The sequence below is a fragment of the Canis lupus genome, chromosome 3, assembly GCF_048164855.1.
Source record: "Canis lupus baileyi chromosome 3, mCanLup2.hap1, whole genome shotgun sequence".
Classification (NCBI taxonomy): domain Eukaryota; kingdom Metazoa; phylum Chordata; class Mammalia; order Carnivora; family Canidae; genus Canis; species Canis lupus.
Window position 1 is genome coordinate 31,681,392 of NC_132840.1, and position 17,411 is coordinate 31,698,802.

At 57.8% G+C, this 17,411-nt stretch overlaps 1 protein-coding gene across 11 annotated transcripts in view; it reads left to right on the forward strand.

Moving 5' to 3' along the window:
• The window catches only part of MORN1 (MORN repeat containing 1), a 51,279-nt gene that overhangs the window by 696 nt on the left and 33,172 nt on the right, over positions 1-17,411 (forward strand). For all 11 annotated transcript variants that reach the window (XR_012028036.1, XM_072820007.1, XM_072820008.1 and 8 more), the window contains exons 2-8: positions 815-886; positions 2,696-2,794; positions 3,370-3,480; positions 5,070-5,160; positions 5,689-5,776; positions 14,633-14,729; positions 16,447-16,557. Coding sequence is in view for 10 of the 11 variants with exons in the window: in XM_072820007.1 (XP_072676108.1) it covers positions 815-886; positions 2,696-2,794; positions 3,370-3,480; positions 5,070-5,160; positions 5,689-5,776; positions 14,633-14,729; positions 16,447-16,557 (669 nt within the window). In the remaining variant the exon portion in view is untranslated. The remainder of the gene's footprint in view (positions 1-814; positions 887-2,695; positions 2,795-3,369; positions 3,481-5,069; positions 5,161-5,688; positions 5,777-14,632; positions 14,730-16,446; positions 16,558-17,411) is intronic.

Sequence of the window (17,411 nt, forward strand, 5' to 3'; positions counted from 1 at the left end):
GGGAACCGCCGGGCTGGCTGTTGCAGGCGTGGACTTTGTGCGGAGGGGACCCGACGCCGCAACTCAATGCCTGCGGAGGGACCCCAGGGCTGACTCCTTCCCCTCGCCTGCACTCCGCAAATGCCGCCCCTCTACACGCCGCGTCCTCTCGAGGCCCCGGGCTCCCGCATCCCGCACCCCCCGCCCCGCCCCAGTGTCCGGGGTCTCGCATCCTGCAGCCCCCAGTACCCCTCCCCAGTGCCCGGGCTCACGCATCCCGTACCCCTCTCAGTTCCCCGGGCTCCCACATCCCGCATCCCCTCCCAGTACCCCAGCTCAAGCATCCTGCACCCCCCTCAATGCCCGGGCTCCCGCATCTTGCACACCCCACTCAGTGCCCAGGCTCCTGCATCCCTCACCACCCTCCAGTGCCTGGGCTCCCGTATCTAGCGCCCCCTCCCAGTGCCCGAGCTCAAGCATCCTGCACACGCACACACACCCGTGCCCCCCCTTAGTGTCTGGGCTCCTGCATCTTGCACCCCCCACCAGTGCCTGGGGTCCTGCATCTTGTACTACCCCCCACTCAGTGCCCGGTTCCCGCATCTCACATTCCCCAGTGCTCCTCCTCAGTTCCCGGGCTCCTGCATCTCACACCCCCTTCCAGTACCCAGGCTCCTGTATCTTGCATCCTCCCCCCTCAGTGCCCGGTCTCTTGCATCCTGCACCCCCTCCCAGTGTCTGGGCTCACGCATCCTGTAACCCCCACTCGGTGCCCAGTCGTCAGCCAGGTCACCTGTGGCACCATGTGCTCACCATCCATCTTTTCAACATTCAGGGTATGGTGTCTACGTGTACCCGAACTCTTTCTTTCGATATGAAGGAGAATGGAAAGGAGGAAAGAAACACGGTGAGAACTGTCTCTGGCCTGTTCCCACAGCTGCCCCTTGCACCGACAGCCCATGTCCTTGGGGAGCCTGGGCCCCCATACCTCCTCTCACTGGTGCCCACCAAAGGCCATTCCCTGTAGTGGGCCTTGCAGCTCACAATGCAGCACATCCCAGGCTGCCTGTGGCTGGCAGCCCTGCAAGACCCCTGGTCAGTGGCCTTCTCCTGGGCTCTGGGGCACCCTGGGCAGGGGAAGCCTCCACTTAGAAATCCTCCCCTGAGTGTTAGTCTGTCTTTGCCAAAGTGAAAATTGCCTTTATGGTTTATGTTTGATGAGTAAGATATTACCCACTTTTGTATTTATCAGAAAGATACAAACATAGTGATTCCAAGGGGCACCTGTACCCCAATGTTTACAGCAGCAATGTCAACAAGAGCCAAACTGTGGAAGATCCCAGATATTCATCCACAGATGAGTGGATAGAGAGGAGGTGGTCTATCACCAGAATCCTACTTAGCCATGAAAAACTTTGAAATCTTACCATTTGTAAAGTCGTGGATGGAACTAGAGGGTATTATACTAGTGAAATAACTCAATCAGAGAAAGACAAATACCACATGATTTCACTCATATGTAGAATTTAAGAAACAAAAAAGATGAATGCAGGGGAAGGGAAGGAAAGCTAAAATAAGATGAAACAGAAAGGGAGGCAAACCATGGGAGACTCTTAATCATAGGAAACACACTGAGGGTCACTGGAGGGAAGCGGGTAGGAGATGGGGCCCCTGGGGGACAGGCACTGAGGATAGCCTGTGATGGGATGAGCACCAGATGTTACGTGCAACTGATGAATCATTAAATTCTACCCCAGAAACTAAAACACAGTCTATGTTACCTAAATTGAACTTAAAAAACCTTTTTAAAAAGAGATTACTTTTGTAGAAAATCTCAGTATCATGGGAGAGAAAGTACCAAGTAAGAGCCTCTGGAGTGCTCCCCAGGGTAGGCCCAGACTTTCCCGGGTTCACGCTCACAGTCTCGTGTCTGTTTGCGGTTCTGCCCGTGTATGTCCTCTGCCCACTTTTCTCCTGGAGAATTGGTCTTTCAGCATTTTCTTACGTGAGCTCTTTGTGTCTGCTGGCTGCCAGTATTTTTCTGTATTTTTAACCTTTTGACTTGTGTTGTTGCCACACAGATGTTTCTGGCTTGTGTCTGAAATCTCTGCTTCTCCTCTGAGCCAGGCATGGAGCCTCATGTCTGAGATGCTTGCCAGAGCCTGGCCTGGACAGAGTGGACCACCCCCCCCACCCCGCATTTTTTTTTTTTTTTTAAGAATTTATCTATGAGAGACACAGGCAGAGGGAGAAGCAGGCTCCATGCAGGAAGCCCGACATGGGACTCGATCCCAGGTCTCCAGGATCACACCCTGGGCTGAAGGCAGCGCTAAACCACTGAGCCACCCGGGCTGCCCCTGGTTCTCCCTTTGTAAATGTTTTCTTGAGTGCCCACAGATGCCATTTCCTTCGGCCCCGGTGCTGATGGAGGCCAGGTGAGCGTAGAGTCCCCTCTGAAGAGGTTGGGCTGGGCTCTCCCTGCACTTTGATGGCCCCGCTGTCATCCTGGCTGAGATAATCCTGTTTCAAGAATGTTGATGAACATGCATGTGGGTGAGTTTGCAGAGAGCAGGTGTGGGACACGCGGCAGAGCCACACACAGACCTGAGAACTCCAAAGCCCAGCTCTTTCCACTGAGAAACGAGTCCCACCACACATGGACACTAGGGGTTTCTCTGACTCTGGTCTGACCTCACGTCGTGATTTCTTTCCACAGGTTGGGGGAAGCTGCTATTTAAAGATGGGAGTTATTATGAAGGCGAGTTTGTAGACGGGGAGATCACAGGGGAAGGCTGCCGGCTCTGGGCCTCATCAGGTGAGCAGTGGGGACAGGTGCAGGTGAGCAATGGGGATGGGTCTCAGCTCCTTTCTTGTAAACCGTCTTTGCTGTAAGTTGTCCCTGGCATCCGGATGCAGAAGGCACCTCTCTATCTGGGAAGTGCATCCTGGTTTCCATAAGGTATCCTGTATCAGCAGCGTGCTAGCCTAGGGCAGGGGTGACCACTCACAGACCTCCCCAGGCCAACATAGGGGCTGGTTCTCCATGGACAGAAGGCCCACCCCCCAGACTCTGACCCAGAGAGACCTTTGCCCTTGGGCACCTAGATGCCACAGAAAGGGTCGTCATAGGACGGGGGTCTGCACCCACCCACTATGAGCAGAGGGCATTGCCACCCCTGCAGGAGCCAGGAGGGCAGGACCAAACCCACGTGATCCTGTTTTCTCTCATTAGCCAAGGTAAATAGGAGATAAAGAGATACCCTCACCTGTTCTGACACGGTACTCGCTGCCACCATTGAACAGGGCAGGAGGGGTTTGATTGTCAGCCCACAGGGGACACAGGTAGCAGCACTAACCCTGAACATGCCCCCTGCTCCTCTTCTGCACCAGGGAACACCTATTCTGGACAGTTTGTTTTGGGAGAGCCTCAAGGACACGGCATCATGAAGTACAAAGCTGGAGGACATTACGAAGGGGAGCTCTCCCACGGCGCCAGAGAAGGTGTGATGCCTACAAGAACTTGCTGAATGTGGCAGGGCACTTCATGGGGAGCCCTGGGCCCCAGCACCCCTCCCCAAGGTCTGACCTGGGGCACCTGGCGGGGCTCGGAAATCTGTGCCTGCCCAGGGAGGCTGACGTCCACCAGTCAGATGGGGAGTGCTTTGTTCCCTGCAACCCACAACCACTCCTGGTTCTGGGTGGAGCTGTGGCCTGGGGACCCTGCCACTGTGGCTGTGACCGCAGGTCATGCATCAGTTCACCACTGCTGTGGTTAAAATCTAGCAGCTCAGAACAACTGCCATTTTATTATTTACCCACAATCCTGGAGGTCAGCAGTCTCCCCAGCTCGGCTGGGCAAGGCTTCTGGCCTCACATGGGGTCACCCCTACAGTGGAGGTCGCAGATACTTGAGCAGGGCTGGTGGGCTTGGAGCTCCTGCGGGGTGAGAAGCTGTAAGTCCCCTGAGGACATGCTGCTGGATAAAGCCGGTCAGGAGGCCACACTTGGAGGACTGCAGACTCTGCCCTGGGGGATAGGGATGCAGCCTATGCATCCCTGGCAGCCCAAAGACCGAAATGCTCACTGTTCTGAAGACCAACATCCAGAAGCAAGCCAAGCGGCCACAAGGTCCAACGATGCCTTTCCAGGGTCCACTCATGTGGGAGGATATGCTGTGTTTCTGGCTGTCCTGAACCATACAGTGAAGCCCTCTTCTCACGAGTGTGTCCTCTGGTCTTTGTTTTCTTTTCTTTTTTTTTTTCTTTTAAGATTTTATTTTTTTATTCATGAGAGACACACAGAGAGAGAGAGAGAGAGAGGCAGAGACACAGGCAGAGGGAGAAGCAGGCTCCGTGCAGGGAGCCCAACATGGAACTCAGTCCCAGGTCTCCAGGATCACACCCTGGGCTGAAGGCAGGCGCTAAACTGTTGAGCCAGGGATCCCCCTTTTTTTTTTTTTTTTTTTTAGATTTACTTGTTTATTTTATTTATTTTTCTTTTACTTTTTTTTTTGTTGTTGTTTATTTTAGAGAGAGAGATGTACAAGCAGGAGGAGGGGCAGAGGGAGAGCAAGAGAGAGAATCCCAAGCAGACTCCCTGCCAAGCACGGAGCTTGATGCATAGCTAGATCTCACAACCCTGAGACCATGACCTGAGCCCAAACCAAGAGTCAGACCTTCAACCAGCTGAGCCCCCCAGGCACCCCTGGCCTCTGGCCTTTAGACCCAGGGCCTCTGAGTTGTCACTGGAGGCCCAGCGCTGGGCCTCTGTGAGGTGCAGGTTTCCTGTAGACTTACCTGTACACCCTTGATGGCCAAGCCAGATGGCAGGCATGCCAGCCTCAGATGCTAGGGCCTGGGGGACCTTCCCCTGGCATCCTGGCATGGGGGTCACAGTGCCATTCCTGCCTGGGCAGCCCTGGCCTCGGAGGGCAACCTGATTCCTGGAAGCGCGCTCACCCCAGCTTTCTTCCAAACCTATTGCCACTCTCTGGGTGGGGGAGCTTACAAAGCCGCCTCAGGGAAGCAGGGTCCCCCCCCCCCCCAGAAGATGCAGGAGGTGACACTCAGTGCCCTGGGCTCCCTCCCTAGGACATGGGCATCTGGTGGATCCGGACGGACAAGCCTACTGGGGGTCATTCCATGACAACAAGCGGCATGGCCAAGGGCACATGGTCTTCCAGTGAGTATGCCATCCCACAGTCTGTCCTGGCCTCAGCATGTCTTCAAGATTTGGGATTCCACACTTTCTTAATTATTGACATTGGTTATTAAGGTGTCTGGTAGAGAAAATCTTGACTCCCCCTAGTAAATACCTCCTGGAAGCTTGGGTGGCATGCAGGGTCCACGCAGGAGAGACAGAGGCTCTCAGGCACTGCAGGACACAGTGGGCCACCTCTTCATGCTGCCATGGCAATGTGCAGGTTCATACCTACTGTTCTTCTCCAGTAGCCTGTCCAAGTCTTACACACCTGGGGGCCAGGCGAGCGGGGGCCAGGGGCCGGCTGCCATCACTCCCCACCGAGCGCCAAGGCCTCCTGCCCCTCTACCGTGGGCCCTGGCAAGACAGGAGCTTACGCCATCTGCTCGGGGCCTATTTTTGCCTCCGTCCGGGTGGCACATGCTGAGCCCCGGTCGGAGGAGTGGGTCTGAGTCAGCGCCACCACCTGGCTCTCCCCGGTCTGAGAGCAGCCCATGTTTGTGTCCCCAGGAATGGTGACAAGTATGAAGGCAACTGGGTCCAGGACCGGCGTCAGGGGCATGGGGTGCTCTGCCGTGCTGACGGCTCCACCTACGAGGTACTGGGAACGTGGCAGGACACTGGGCTCTCGGGGGCCCTGCTGGGGTACTTGTGCCACCCGGGCGTCCTCGTGCTGCATGTCAGTACTACTCCTCCACCCAAGGAACGGGGAGGGGGGGTGGCACACCCCACTTGCATGATGAGGAAGGGAGGGAAGGGCCCCAGCTCACACCTTATCCGTCTGGCTCCTGAGGTGCCTGCAAACTGTGCTATCACCTGTGGGAATGGGGTGACATTTCTCGGGCGCTTGAGGATGCCCTCAGGGCTGGTGAAGAGCTTTTGATGAGAAATGCCCGCCCTGATAACACAGGAAAGCAGGTGAGGACACCCACCCCTCCTTGCAGCAGGCACTACCCTTGAGTCTCACGGGAGTTGGGAAGAGTCCAGGCAGATCCAAAGCCACTACTGGGACCCCAGCATCCATCATTCATTTTTCTCATCAGACACTGGCCACGTGCCCAGCCAGGAGCCGATGGAGCAGGAGCCAGAGATGTGGGTCTCGTGAAGTGGTGGCTCCTGCCTCAGCTAGTTGGTGGCTGGAGTGACAAGTAACCCCATTGGTTCTTCAGGCAGCGGGGTAGCCACAGGTCCAGCCGTCCTCTCTCGGGTGTCATTCTTTGAGCCGAGGCCTAAGTGATAACAAGAGCCCCCACCACCACTGTAAATGATGACAAGAGCCCCCACCACCACCGAGGAGTGAGGGCAGGGTAGGAAGGGCAGCAGGAGGAGCCGGCATGGCCAGCCAAGGGCTCCGGGAGGGCCCGGGAAGCCCTGCAAAGAAGCGGCAGTCCGGTCTCAGTGTCTGAGAGGTCCTTCCAGCTCTTGTTGGGAAGGCACTGCCGTGTCAGGAGAGGTGGGAGTTCAGAGAACAGCATTGGAATGGCTCAGAGGTGGAGAAGCTAGCCTTGCTGGCAGGTTGGATGTTGAGGCAAAGGCAAGAGGAGAAGCGAGGGTGACTTCCGGGTTTTGGACTTGAGCATCAGAAGGTGGCAGTGCCTGGAGCAGAATCCCATCAGGAGGCAGGAACTACACCAGTCCGTCACCGTGGAAATACGTAGCTGGGGAAAGGCGGTGATGTGCTCAAAGGGGTAAAAGCAGAAATGCAGCAGCAGCAAACGCACAGGTGGCCCTGGAAACACCCCCAGAGATAGATCTGAGGCCCCTGCCCATGCAGCAGGGCTCGTTGGGGATGGAGCATCATGGCGTGCGGTGACCTCGCCTTGGTGGCTGTGACGCATCCACCAAATCGGGCCACAGGCCCAGATGCTGCACACGGCTGTTCACGCAGGGCCTACTGCTGGCGAGCGGCGCAGTGGGTACCAGTGGAGTCCATGAGGGGTCCAGCTCCTGCAACACAGACCCAGTAAGGGAGGGTGAAAGGCGATAAACCGATTGATCACTGGCCACCTTGTTGAGACAGAGTGGCTGGGGGCAGCTGGTGGAGAGCCGCAAGTGTCTGCCCGGCCTGCTCAGATGCCAGCTAGAGCATTGAAAGCCCCAAACAGCTGCCTTCCCTGCTCATAAAACAAGCTCAGCTTGTGTAAGACAACACCCAGGCTGGGTCAGGGCAGTCGGCAAGGCCTGGCGTCCAACATAAGCTCAAGGGGGTGCATCTCTTCGAGGGGACATCTGTGCAGCCTGTAGGGACAGCACAGGCTCCCACTGCCATCCCCCCACACCGGGAGTCATCCCCACAAACATGCACAGCCACAGCTCCAGGGGCTGGGGTGGACACAGGCAAGTTCCCGGTGCGCACCACCAGAACTGTGAGAACTCAGCCATGAGGCTTCACAGCATGGGCACCAGGCTCTGTCCTCAGCCCCAGAGTGGAGGAAGGAGCTCCAGCCGGAGCCCAAGTGAGATTAAGAAGCAACTGGCACGACCTTGGCCCTAGGTAGGTCCCCTCGGCCAGACAGGGCAAGCAGAGGGAGCATCTCGTTGCTTGGAGCCCCTAGCTCTGCCCTGCTCCAGGGGCTTGTCTGGCCCTCTGCCCGCCCCGCCCGCCCCCCCCCCGCCGCCGCCTGCAGGGCCTCACCGAGGGGTGTGGCTGCCCCCCACACACACCCCACAGGCCTTCTCTGCAAATCATGGGTCAGCTAGAGGGGGACAGGACTAGGGCAGCAGCCTTCCACACCCCACCCGTGGCGCCCATCACCTGCCCAGCAGTCCACCAGGGGGCAGCCCAGGCCCACCAGCAGTGTGGCCCAGTCAGGCCTTGCAGGGGTTTCTCCCACTTAGGAGACATTTTGCTCCAGCTTGACCACTGGGAGCAGGGTTGCAGAAGGAACCGACTGGGGCTGCAGCTCTCCAAGGCCAAGCTGCTTCTTCACAGAGCAACACCCAAACTCGGTGTCACGAGCTGCACCATCCCAGCCTGCAGACCTTGGGACCCTCCACACGCCCTCAAGGGATGCGTGTCCTCAACATGGGGCACCTCCCACATGAGTGAGCATGGAAGCTTGGTCTTCAGCCGCATCTCCCCAGGATGCAGACTTGCATCTGCCTGCATTCCCATTTGCCTGGCGGCGTCCCAACCTTCCAGAACCTTGTGCCCCAGGACCTTGGACAACCAGCCTGCCACTTGCAGCTCAGAGCACTGCTGGGGGACTGCTGTGTGGGCAGCCCCTGGCCACACAAGATGGCAGGGATGCAAGCAGCCACCTCACCTGCAGTCCTGAGTGGCACCTGGGTCCTGGACAGAGGGCCAGTGCTGGGTTCCTTGCAGCATTCCTCTGCCCTCCAGCCGCTGTTGAAACCGGCTTCCAGAGGCCTGTGCAGATGGGGCGGGGAGAAGGGCCACGCCCAGGAGAGCAGTGGGGTCAGGCTGCAGCCACACGGTGACCTCAGACACATGCGCTCGCCGCTGCCAGCGCGCGGTCCAGGGCCGCCAGGGACACTTGGCACACAGTCTGTTGCCAGGCCTGGCCCATGGGGAAGGTGCAGGCCTCTCCATGCTGTGGAGACACCTCTCGCCTGACCTCCGACCTCCGGTCATCAAGAGTCACCCATAGACGGGGTGCTGCTGGAGGGAGTGGGGCACGGCCCTCGGGCGCATCTCCCGGGAGGGCGCGGCCGTTCCCCGCGCTCTCACTAGGCAAACAGTCGGCCTTTGGAAAACACCTGTATCATAAAATACACCTAACAAAATTTATGGCTGTAACTGCCAAGCATACAGTTCAGAGGCGTGAAGCACATGGACGCTGTTGTGTGCCCGTCACCACCCTGTCTCCAGAACTTTCCATCCTCCCAGACGGACTCTCTAGGAGCCCCCCGGCTCCTGGCACCCAACCTGCCACTTCCTGTCTCGAGGCATCTGACCCCCCGGGGACTGCACTGCAGGGAGCCCTTCGGACTCGTCCTTGGGGACAGGCTTATTTCAGGAGCATGAACTCCCTGAGGTTCATCGTGCTCCTTCATTTCTAAGGCTGGACCATGTTCCGTCGTCGGGAGGGACCCTGTTCTGCACACCCATCCATCCAGCGATGGACACCTGGGTTGCCTCCCCCACTTGGCTCCTGTGAGCAATGCTGCCGTGACCGTGGGTAAGCACACAGCTCTCAGCCCTGCGTCCAGGTCTTCAGGGTGTTGACCCAGGAGAGGACCTTCTGGACCACATGGCAGTGCCCTGCTTGATTTCTGGGGAGCTCCACACCGCCTGCCCTGGCGGCTGCACCATTTTTCTTCCTGGAGCTGCGCACAGGGTTCCGATCCATCCACACCCTTGCCTGCACTTGTCCTTTCCTGCTCTTGAAAACAGTTGTCCCTGCATGTTCTGATGCCATTCACAAGAATGGCTACTGTCGGGGATGCAGCCTCCCTCCGTGCTTGCTGGGCTTCTGCGCGGCCTCACCCTCCTTCCCCATGTATCCCTTGGCTGGACTGCCGGCATTCACAGCTGCTCTCACCTGGGGAGCACTGGCTTCACCACATGCGCTGGGAATCAGAAACATTCTTGTGCCAGCAGGTGTAGCAGGATTCCTGCATTTCTTCATTTCCTCCCTGGGAGTGTAGACTCCCACCCTCTTCAACCCTGAGATGTCCAGAAAGCTGCTCTGGGCACCCCCTCAACACGAGCTGTCCCTCAACCATGTCCTACATCAGCTGAGTCTGACAGAACTTGCCAGACCTGAGGGAGGAGGAGTCCCAAGAGAGGTGGGTGCTGCAGGGCCCCATGGGGCAAGGGACTGAGACCCCTGTGCAGCAAAGTCTCCTTCCCAGTGGCAGGGGTGCCTCTACCACACTGTCCCTGCTTCCCATCACCAGTACTCCCGGATGCAGGCCGCTGTAATGAGCCTTTTAAAAATTAGTCCTAGAAAAAATCCACTCTTAAAAATATTACAGCGTCTCCCCTCCAGACATAAAACAGTGTGTCTCAAGGCCAGCATGGCTTCTCTCTCTCTCCTGACAGGAGCCACAGGTCAGGAGGGGGCTGGTGGTTGTAAGTCGCTCACCCTGAAGAGAGCATCTCCTGCCCCTGCTACTCCCTGAGGGTCTGTGCGGGTTACTTCAGGGCCCCCAGCTTGCACTTGCTGACCTTCCGTGCTACCTCCGTCTCCACGGGACTTGGGGGTGGGCAAGCCCAGCAGCTCCTCCCAGGACATGGCCACAGCACGGTGACCCCCACGGGCTGGGGCAGCACTCAGGAATCCCTGCATGTGGAGACATGCCACATGCCCAAGCTGTTGGTGAACTTCGGTGCTTGTTTGCACAGCACACCATTCCTGCATGGCTGTCGTGTGGTCCCCGCTAGAAGCTGCTGGCTTCCGGGCTGTCCCTGGTGCTGCTCCATGCACATTGGCTGTGTTCTTTGTGTTGGCTTTCCCAGAGGGAGGCCTGCTGGTTGGTACACCTGCTTGCCACATGGAGCAGGTGGCTGGCCTTATGTGCGTCTTCACCTGCTGACGGCTCCCAGCTTCCGTTGTCCTTACCTGTGTGTCTTCAGGAACGCCAGGGGCCTTTATGTCCTCACACCACCCTTCCCAGTCCAGGAATGAGGTGCACTGCACACAAGGACCATAGAAGCCTCCGGGCCCGTTCAAGCATGCGTGGGGGTAGGGCTAGACTGCAGAGCCATCGCGGGAACCAGTGCCAGGCTCCACATCCTCATGGGGTTCATATGTCAACAGACATCAGAAACAGGCGTGGAAAGGCAGCGAGCGCCCCAGTTCACACTTTGAAATCTGAGGAATTTACAACCAGGGTCATGGAGGTCAGACACTGACCCCCCGTGACCCCACTATTGTTTGGGAGGCTGATGAGCAGGATGCACACCCATGCCACTGACACATGAGCCTGTGTGGCCACTGCCACCTCTGCAGGCCACCCCCCAAGACGGGGATCCAGGTCCCCATGTCCTCATGTGACCAGACCCCAGGCCACCCCACCTGGTCTACAAGTTTGTGACCTCACCTACTCCGACTCCAAGATTTGGCAATGATGGGGAGGCAGTGAATACCATCTGAGGCAGACACGGAAGAGTCAGGCCCTTGGGCCTTCCTGGCCAGTCAAACCCTGGTGCCCGGGGAGGGCTGGAGGCAGGAAGTGACCGGTATACCAGGCTGGAGAGTGTGTGTCTGCCTGCGAGCACCAGAGGGCATGGGGGGAGGGTGGCACGCAGTTGGAGAAGCTCCCTAAAATGAGAAGAAAGTCAAATACTTATCACAATTTATTCCCACCCACCCAAGGGGTCTCTCATCCCAGCAGCCCAACTATCCTGGGAGCTTTGGGCACTCAGAAGCAGGCCTAGCCGCAGAGTCTGCTGCATCCCCTGAGTCCTGGGGGCACCCCAGCACCTGCAGGGTGATGGGTGCGCCTCACCATCATCCCGCAGGATGGCTCCCTAACAATTGGACCCTGTCCCGCCAGTCTTTGTGATGTGGACACAGGCCTCATCCCCGCTTCCCGCATCACACCTGCGGTGCATGAGCCCTCCCCTGGGCAGGCAGGGGCAGGGATAGCAGAGGGAGCCCGCTCCAATGGAATGCGCCCCCACCCCACCCCCGGCTGCCTCCGTGAGATGCTTTTGGGTGCAAGTCAGCTGAGAAAGGGCAGAATTTTCAAAGGTATGATTTATACCATTAATTAGAAAAGATTCCTGGCTGCTGGGTGAGGTACATTGTGCACTGGAGCATGTTTGTCCTGGGTAAGTTCTGCATTAAAGCTGTGAATACCCAGCTTCCCAGAGGTCCAGCAGCGCGAGGACAGGTCGCCTGACTTGAAATGACCAGGGAAAACATGTTGATAGCGCACTGCGTGGGTGCAGGGGTGCCATGGCCCCACGGCACATTTACAGCCACTTAGCAGGCTTCACTCTGTGCCCACAAGCTGTCCCTGAAGCTCCAGTGTGGAATGACCCATGCATCCACTCTTTCCTGGGGTCACCCAAGTCTGTGCCTTTGCAGGGGGCTGGGCAGACAAGAAGGAGAGTGGAGATGAGAGGTGGCCATTCTAGTGGCAGCAGCAGCTACAGTGAGGGCCAACATGGGGGACGGGCCCTGCAGCCATCTCTCGGTTTGGAGAGCTTTTCAGCCAATGCTGATGTCAGCCCCTGAGTGGTCATGAGGGAGCCCAGGAGTGTTGATGATTAGCGTCCATCTGTGGGACCTGGGACTCCTGGCTCCAGGAGCCCCAGATGCCCCCAAGGATGGGGAAGCAACAACCACTAGGAAGTACCGCAGGGTTTCACTCCATCTGGCTGGAGAGTCTGGAGCCACATGATAGAGAGCCGACAAGGGAGGTGCAGGGCTGAGCCGGCACTCCATGCAGAATGAACTCCGGAGCCAATTTCCAGCTTCTTGAATCCTAGCCTCCCACCTGGGAGAGCATATGAACGCGTGGCCGGGCTCCCCGCAGGATGGGGAGACCCCGGCACACCTACATAGGGACAGGAGTGAAGACTGGAATGTGTGGGCAGGTGGCTGGCTTCCCAGGTCATGGGCATAGGACTGCAGCTCTTGCCGCTGGGAAGGCAGAGGGTGGAGGGCAGCTGGAGCTAGGGGGCTGGGAAAGGCAGGGGGCCCCATGTGAAGGCTTCACTCTCTATGAGGCACAGCCATCCCCTGGGGCCCCTGCCCCTGCCCCTGTCCGGGCCTCCTTTGGATCCTGACCACATCTCACTGTACCACCTGTTGATGGTGGCCCGGGGACTGAGCCCAGTGGTTTCTAAGCAGAGGGCAAGGTGGGTGTTGGGGGCAGTGGATTTAGTTCGGCTTCTGTGGGGTTTGCATTTGTTGGGCTGGGAGTCCTGTGGCCTGAGTTGAAATCTCACGATGGAGAATGGTGTTGTGAGGGAAAGTTCCCGGCAAGCAAGCCATGCCAGTGACTTCTTCACTTCCAAGCCTCATTTTCTGCCTCCCAGCAAGCAGATAGAGTAACGGGGGGCTCTGGGGCAGCCCTCTGTCCTCCCAGGGCTGCCCCCGCCTTGACCCATAGCAAGTAGCCTATGTAGGACCCTCCTACTGCTGTCTCCCACCCAATGCACCTTGCCCATCATGGTGAGAGGGCGCCGCTGCCCCGCCTCACATAGGCTCACGGGTGCACAGGTGCACATACACACACACACAGAAACTCATGCACACACATCCCTGTGTATGTACCTGCCTGGTGGTAGGGCCCAGGCACCCGCTGCTGCTGCTCAGAGGTGGTCAGCTGGCCACTCTGTGGCTGCCAGGTGGGCTCCCACCTGAGTCCAGGGTGATAGAGCAGGGCACACTGGCTGATGCGGGTCCCCCTCTGCCCTGATGCCTGGGGGTCTCACCTCCACTTTGGTCTGACCCCATTTCCTGCACACATGAGCCACGTCCTAGAGGACATGACATCAGCCGCGCATGGCAGTGCACATCCAGGGGACACAGCCAGATGCAGCCTCCGGAGAACACGCTCCGTTGGCCCTGCGCCTCTCTGGGCTTTGGGGCGGGAGGGGCAAGGCTGTGTGGTGGCTGCAGTATGGCCCGGCCTTTCCCGGCACGGGGAGATAGCCTGCCCCTGCCCACGTGGACCCCAGCTGCAGCCCAGCCTCTCCTGCCGGTTGCCAGTTGTCCAGTGCCCTGGCCCACAGGCCAGCTGTGATGGGGTCTGGACAGGGATGTCCCCCTCCACCCCTCAACATGACCTGGCTCTGCAGCCCCGGGGCTCAGTGACTCTGGGCTTGGGGCATGAGTTCTGCAGGGCTGCAGCCTTCAGGGGCTGTCCCTGCGCTCCGTGGGCCCCAGCGGCACCCCCTTCTGAAGGGCCTGAGAGAGTCAGCACCAGCCTCGGCTGCCCTGGCCCCCCCAGCACCTGTGGGCACCAATGGCCTGGCCCACATTGACGGCAGGGACAGGACACGGGAGCCCAATTAGCTCCCACAGACAGGTGCATAGAAGCAAATGTGCTTCTGGCTGATTTTTCTTCCAACAGGAGTAATTCATAGGCAAATAAAATACTGTTAGGATCGTGACGTTTACTGCTCTTGCACGTGGTTCCCCCACCATGGGATTCAGAAAGCGAGGCTTTCTGTGGGGGCGGCAGAGCAGGGTGTGCAGCCACCAGCATCCCCTCACAGGTCCTTCGTGAACACCGAGGTCCCTTTGATGGGCCTTGCCACTGCGGGGTCCCCACCCGCACAGATGCAATCTCTGCTGGGAGGATTTTTGTGCTGAAAGCGCCTGTTTTGAGCCGGTGTTTTGTTTGCATTTTATCTATGTACCTTGTCCCCAAACTCCCTGGCATCTTACAGTTCGATTGCAGAGCAACTGTCACGTAGGGCAGTACGCTGTGATTCCCTGCCCCTGAGGTTGTGCGCAGATCCCCGTGGGCCTCCCCAGCGCCTCAAGTGTCCCCTGTGGGCTCTGGGTCCACATGGCTCTCTCCACAGGGACAGTGGCACAGTGACGTCTTCAGTGGCCTAGGCAACATGACCCACTGCTCCGGGGCCATCTACCGTGGGATGTGGATCAATGGTCACCCAGTGGGTAGGTGCCTCTCCCACCCCTGCCTCCCCCTTGGCCTTGCTGGGTCATCTGTGGGGTCTCTCCAGTGGCTTCAGGCACTTGCATGGAGATGTTAGATCAGGAGGTGTTGGGGGGTGCTGAAATGGGATCTAAAACCTCAGCCCCTTTAGGAAAAACATATTCCAATCAGGTTTGATAAGTGCTTGTGATGGGCTCAATTCACGATCTCAGGGTCCTGAGATGGAGCCTCATTGTTGGGCTCCCTGCTCAGCGCAGAGTCAGCTGCTCCCTCTCCCTCTGCCTCTTCCCACTCATGGTCTCTCTCTTTCAAATGAATAAATTAAAAATCTTTAAAAATATTTTTTTAAATAAAATAATTTTAAAAATTTTTTAAAGGTTTGTGACCAGCAGAGGTCCCAGCTGGGCCTCAGAGGCCAGCAGCTCTGCTGTGAGCAGGACATGCCAGCCTCAGAGGGTCCCCCACCAGCAGCTAGATGGCACCCCATCTAGCTCCCCTCCCTGAGCTCTCTGCACTGTGACAGGAGTGTAGGCGGCCTGCAGGGACCTTCGCTGGGGGCCACCTGCCCTTCCCTCTGTTGCCCCATCAGGTAGCCTCCTATTAGACTCTAGAACAGAGGTGCCACTAGGGGTCACAAGTCTGGGTGCTGCTGCTCACTCAGAGCCAACCAGGTGTGCACCTCAGGGAGGTCCCCAGAGTACCTTGCCTGGGAGACGCCTCAGCTCCAGGGTCAGGTGGAGTCTCCTTGAGGGACTCCTGGATCCCTCCCTGCCCCCCCCCCCCAGCCTCAGGCAGGCTCCACCAGGAGCACCTTAGTAACTTCACCTTGGGAAGAGACCCAGATCCCACCCCACCCCAAATTAGGAGTTTTCGAATCCCTGGGTGTGAAAGACTCAGGCAATGGGCATGAGACGTGGCCTTGCTTCCCCCCAACAGAGTCTCAGCAAACACTGGGAAAGCCTAGGACAGCTGGGGTGGGCTCTGGCCTCGCCCTGCTGGGTGTCGGGAGGTCCCCCCAGAACAGGGTTGGGCTGTGCCCATGTGAACTGACACCCTCCAGCCCCACTGTCTCCATGAAGCAGCCGGCACCTGTCGCCCTGCAGGCACGCCTGTGTGTGCTCCCTCCTAGCTGGCATGTCCTTGATCAGGCTTTTCGCAGTGATTGGTTTTAAACATCCTAGACCTTGTGCTGTGCCAGAGGTCATTGCCCTTGGGGACATCGGGGATACAGGGGAAGCAGACACTGTGAACATCATCTCCAGCTGCTCAGACCCCAGAGGATGCCCCGCAGGTCCAGCCTGTGGGTGGACGAGCCCTTGCCAGGCCTGCTCCCCAGCAGGTGGCCGCAGCACCGCATCTAGCACACATGGAGCCATTGACTCCAATGCAAGGAGTCCCAACCAACCAGAGGGTGTGCGAACCCATATGCTGACAAGCCAGTTGCTCACCGCTCTTCAACATGTGTTGGACCTCTGAAGTCTCTTTAATATGACCAGTTCTGTAATAAGTTGCTTAGAAGTCACACTGACCCTCAGGCTGGGGTCACAGTCTTATCTTAGTGACTGCCTGAGTCACTTGGTGAGGTGGCTCGTGCTGGGACTCACAGTTCCTCTCCTGCAAAGCCCTGGAACCATACAGGTGTGGGAGGGCCCACATGGGGGTCACTCAGGCAGGGGCCCCACGGGTCACCTGTGCTGCCCTCTGCTCTGCTCTCTCCAGCACAAGCCAAGAGAATCGTGATTACAGGTCCAGAGGTGATGGACGTGGCTCAGGGGTCTTCCTTCACACTGAGTGTTCAGCTGCGGCAGGATAATGGTGAAGTGGCCAAAGGTAAGCATCTCCAGGACAGTGACTGAGTTTTCAGAAAGATCAACAGGCCTCAGGTTCTCAGGGTTACAGATGTGGTTCCTTGTATGGGGACACCCGTGATAACTATGTTCAGAGGTCCTCATCACTAGGGCCTTGGCAGAGAGGCAGCAGGCATGTGAGGCCTCCAGCTGGCAGGAGGCAACCATGTGCATCCTATGCATGTGCACGTGCAAATGTGCAACATGCGTGCATGAGCCTGGAGCCATTGCACCTCTCACAGGAGGATGGGTGGCTCTTCAGTACCGCTGGTGCATCTGTAGGGCACCAGTCACTCAGCCTGGTGAGAGGCAAGTCCCTGTTGTCCTCCATAGGTAATCAGGGAAGGACAGGTCTCCAGTAGATTTGGTTGCTGCCTGAGGAATCATATCAGCCGGGAGGTGATGCAGAGGGTGAACTGGCTAACCTCCCAGAGCCCTTCCCACTCATGAGCCGAGCACCCGGTGCGGAGGGGGGTGCCCTGCCAGGGCAGCAGGTACAACCCAAGTACGACCCCAAGTACGACCATCGGCCCCTGGGTGGTCACTGTGCCAGGGCCAGTAATAAACGCCTGCCTGGGATTCTTAATGTCCATTAGTTCACCTGAGTTTAACCAGCTCTAACAAGCCACGACGAGCAGCACGGACCAAAGACAGTCACAATTGGTTTATTTTAACAACTTATTGTGGTGTCACTTATACCACTCAAAATCCTCATGTATTAAGTGATTCTGTGATTTTCAGTAAATTTACCGAGTTGGACAAGCAGCATCATGGTTCTGAGACCATTCCCTTCACCACAGAAATGCCACTCCTTCCTGCCCGCAGCCCCAGTCCCCC